This window comes from Urtica dioica, chromosome 8 (assembly GCF_054948205.1).
Source record: "Urtica dioica subsp. dioica isolate 48M chromosome 8, U.dioica_male_clone48M_v1_H2, whole genome shotgun sequence".
Classification (NCBI taxonomy): Eukaryota; Viridiplantae; Streptophyta; class Magnoliopsida; order Rosales; family Urticaceae; genus Urtica; species Urtica dioica.
The window spans coordinates 18,246,884-18,250,493 of record NC_142763.1 but is presented as its reverse complement, the minus strand read 5'-3'; the positions used below and the strand labels follow the sequence as shown (position 1 = coordinate 18,250,493).

The 3,610-nt window shown below is 39.3% G+C and overlaps 1 protein-coding gene across 1 annotated transcript; it reads right to left on the bottom strand.

The window, feature by feature from the left end:
* Positions 1 to 1,711: 1,711 nt before the first annotated feature.
* Positions 1,712 to 3,344, bottom strand: LOC149388473 (ubiquitin C-terminal hydrolase 12-like). The gene is made up of 4 exons (XM_089624632.1): positions 3,311 to 3,344; positions 2,973 to 3,075; positions 2,711 to 2,904; positions 1,712 to 1,947 (listed from the first exon to the last, which is right to left on the bottom strand). Exons 1-4 carry the CDS (start codon positions 3,342 to 3,344, stop codon positions 1,730 to 1,732), a joined length of 549 nt encoding a protein of 182 aa, XP_089480758.1. The 3' UTR covers positions 1,712 to 1,729.
* Positions 3,345 to 3,610: the final 266 nt, after the last annotated feature.

The following is a 3,610-nucleotide window of genomic DNA, read 5'->3' as shown; positions in this document are numbered from 1 at the left end:
CACCATCGACACATGGGAGCAAATGAAGTCAATCTTGAGGAAAAGATTTGTGCCAAGCCATTACCACCGAGGAATTTATACCAAACTTCAACGACTCAACCAAGGAAGCCGAAGTGTGGAAGAATACTACCAAGAGATGGAAATGTTGATGAGCCGCGCCGACATATAGAGGAGGACCGAGAACAAACAATGGCTCGATTTCTAGCCGGGCTCAATATCGACATCGCCAACGAAGTAGAGCTCCACCACTACGTAGAGCTTGAAGAAATGGTCCACATGGCAAATATCATAGAGAAACAATTAAGAGGAGGAAGCAATCGATCCTTCAAGACCGCCGAAAAGACTCCTTGGAAGACGCCCTACCAACAACGAGAAGATAAAGGATCAAGCTCCTCCAAAATAGTGGATCCACCATCGCCCACGCCACTCACTCATGATGTTCAAGACAATACCGGCATCAACATGTCAAGAAATAGTGACATAAGGTGCTTCAAATGCCAAGGTCGAGGACACATCGCTAGCCAATGTCCAAACAAGCGCACCATGATCTTGACGGAAAATGGAGAGTACGCCACCGATGAAGAGTCGACGGAAGAAAAAGAAGAGAACGAAGAAGATCCGGCCAATGACATCCCAAAAAGTCTCACACTTGTGAATCGTCGGTCCTTAAGTGTGCTCGCTAAGGAAGATGACGACGCTCAACGAAAAACAATCTTCCAAACACGGTGCTTCATCAAGGACAAGGTATGTAGTTTGATCATTGATGGTGGTAGTTGTACCAACGTGGCTAGTACTACCTTGGTCGACAAGCTTGATTTATCGATGACCAACCACCCACGACCATACAAGCTCCATTGGCTCAACATTAATGGAGGTGTTAAAGTTGTTCAACAAGTTGTCGTTCCATTTAAAATCGGAATATATGAAGACAAGATTCTTTGCGACGTGGTTCCAATGAAGGCCGGACATTTACTACTCGGACGGCCATGGCAATTCGACCGGAAGGTATCTCACAACGGCTTCACCAACAAGTACACTTTCCACCACAACAACCGCGACATCACTTTGTCACCACTTTCTCCAAAAGAAATTTTCAAAGACCAACAACAAATGTGCCAAGAAAGTGAGGTAATAATAAAAAAAAAATTAAAAAAAAATTAAAGGAAAAGACAATTTGATTTTAGGGCAAATCCTTCTCAACCCGGAGGGAATGATGAGGACATCTCAAGCATCAATGTGAAGAAAGACCAATGGACTCATCAACAAATTTGGATTTACTTGTTTGTAACCTCTAGCTTTTAATTTTCATTACTTGGTGGTTATGTTTTTTTTTCATTCATTTGGTTTTATAACCATTGAATTAGAATATGTATGGTTTGTGTCTAGAGGTTATTATCTAGACTATATATGTGTGTGTAAGCTCTAGTATGGGCATCTTGGAAGATATATGAAAAAAGTGTGTTTGTGTGTTTAGTGAGGATTCTCTTAGTCTAGAACTTATCAAGAATTTGTGCTCAAAATTCTTGTGGCGTTCGTCCGATTTATCGATGGGAATTCCGCAACCCATCGTGGCATCATTCGATCCATCCTAATTTGAAAGTTTCGAGCACGAAAGCTTCGTCTATATCACAACCTTCCGATAGACGGTCCGCTCAAATTTGAACTCCGACGAATTCACATCAATTATGGACACCATATACAAAAACCCCATGAACATAATTTTTTTTTTTTAAGAGCTGGCGTTCACTCGCTCTCGTTTGTCGCCTCCACTTTTCTCTCTTTTTTGGCCAGACATCTTGGTTTTAGAGACAGCAAGGAATTCCGCTTGGAAAATCAGGGTATTGTTCACGATAAATCCATTTGACTCGTCGTGAAGATCCTCCAACGGCATAAGCTCAGTGAAGTGGCTGAACGGACTTTCGTTCGGGGGTTCAAAACATGAGCTCTCTGCAGCATATAAAAAGGATCCATTAGAATATGTAATGCTAATTAACCAATTTAAACGTTTCACATTGCTAAACGCCCAATCTCTTACAATATGTAGTTATGCGTATGCTCCGATGTAGAATTCTATTGTAAATGCTACTTCCTTATAAAATTGGGACCTCTACTACATAATTAGAGTGGTGAGATTAGCAATGGTCTAACACCTTAAATATAAAAAAATGCTTATTATTTTTTAAGGAAATTACTCGACTACCGGGTTAATTTTTTTTTTTCGAGAATATCTCATGTCTCATTATTATTCCAAGGATATTTTTTAAAGCTTTTCCTGTTATATTTGACCTTTTTTTTTATTGTTCACCGCTTCCTTTAACTTTTTCTTGGTTGTTTACCGTCTAATTTCATATAACTATTAAATCATCTGAAAACTAAAAAAAAATGAGGTTTTTATAGAATATTCAATAATTGAGGTATTCAGTGACTTATCATCTTTAAACGATATATGTGTGAAATTTTCCTTATTTTTTTTTAACTGTGAGTATCTGATTTTACCCAACTAAGCCCGCTAGTCTAAATCCTTGGGATCAATAGTAAAATGCATTTCTTTTGTTTTACAATTTTAGACACAAATTATAGCACTCAATTGGATTGTTTGGTATTGTGCATCAAATTATACATTTAGCTCGATTTTTTTAACACTACATTGGACATGCTCTTAGTAGGCAAATTTGGTAACAATTGCAACAAAAAAAAAGGGTGGACATACCTGTGCGCTCAAAGTGTTTGCCATTGATTTGATCGAGCACTCTCAGCTTATACTCTGCGTAAACCGACCCGCGAATTTCACCAAATGTCACCGGAGATAGCTCCAATACCATTGATCTTATAACTCTCATACTTCCTTCCGGAACGACTGTCGGAAGAATCGTAAACACCCTACAGAAACCCGGCACAACAACACTAATAATTATACCAACAAAAAAAAAAAAAAACGCAAACACCAGAGAAAAACAAGACAAATCACGCACCACTTATTCGTTTTGTCCGAAGTGAAAACTTCGGACTTGTGCGATTCGTTCCCCAGCTTGGAGAAGTCCTTGATCACCCAAGTGAAGATTCGGTTGGTTATTTCTGTGAGATTAATAAGCTCAACTTGGTGAGCAAGCCTTTACAAACTTGGAGAGCAAGCAAACTTGATGAGCAAGCAAACTTGATGAGCAAGTAAACTTGATGAGCAAGTAAACTTGATGAGCAAGGATACTTGATGTTTCATTTCCTATAAATAGCCATAGTTGTATGCATTTCATTTAAAACTAAAAAAAAAACTTGTATTTGACATATTATCTTCTAAGCAAAGAGAAAGAACTTTTCTCCCAATATAGTGTTCTCCTTATTCCCATTTTAACTCTTTATCATTACTTTGGTAACGATCTTATATTTGGAACCAACATTTGGTATCAGAGCCGATGCCGAAGTACATGGAGTCACCTAGCAAATCCACCGGAGGAGACACAACGGCGACGAATATCGGGAAGGAAGGAAACGTGACGCTCAACTATCCGATGCTCACGAAGAGCAACTACTCAGTGTGGGCGTTGAAGATGCGGGTGAATCTACAGGCGCAAGGCGTTTGGGAGGCCTTAGAAGATGGAGTTGTCGAAGTACG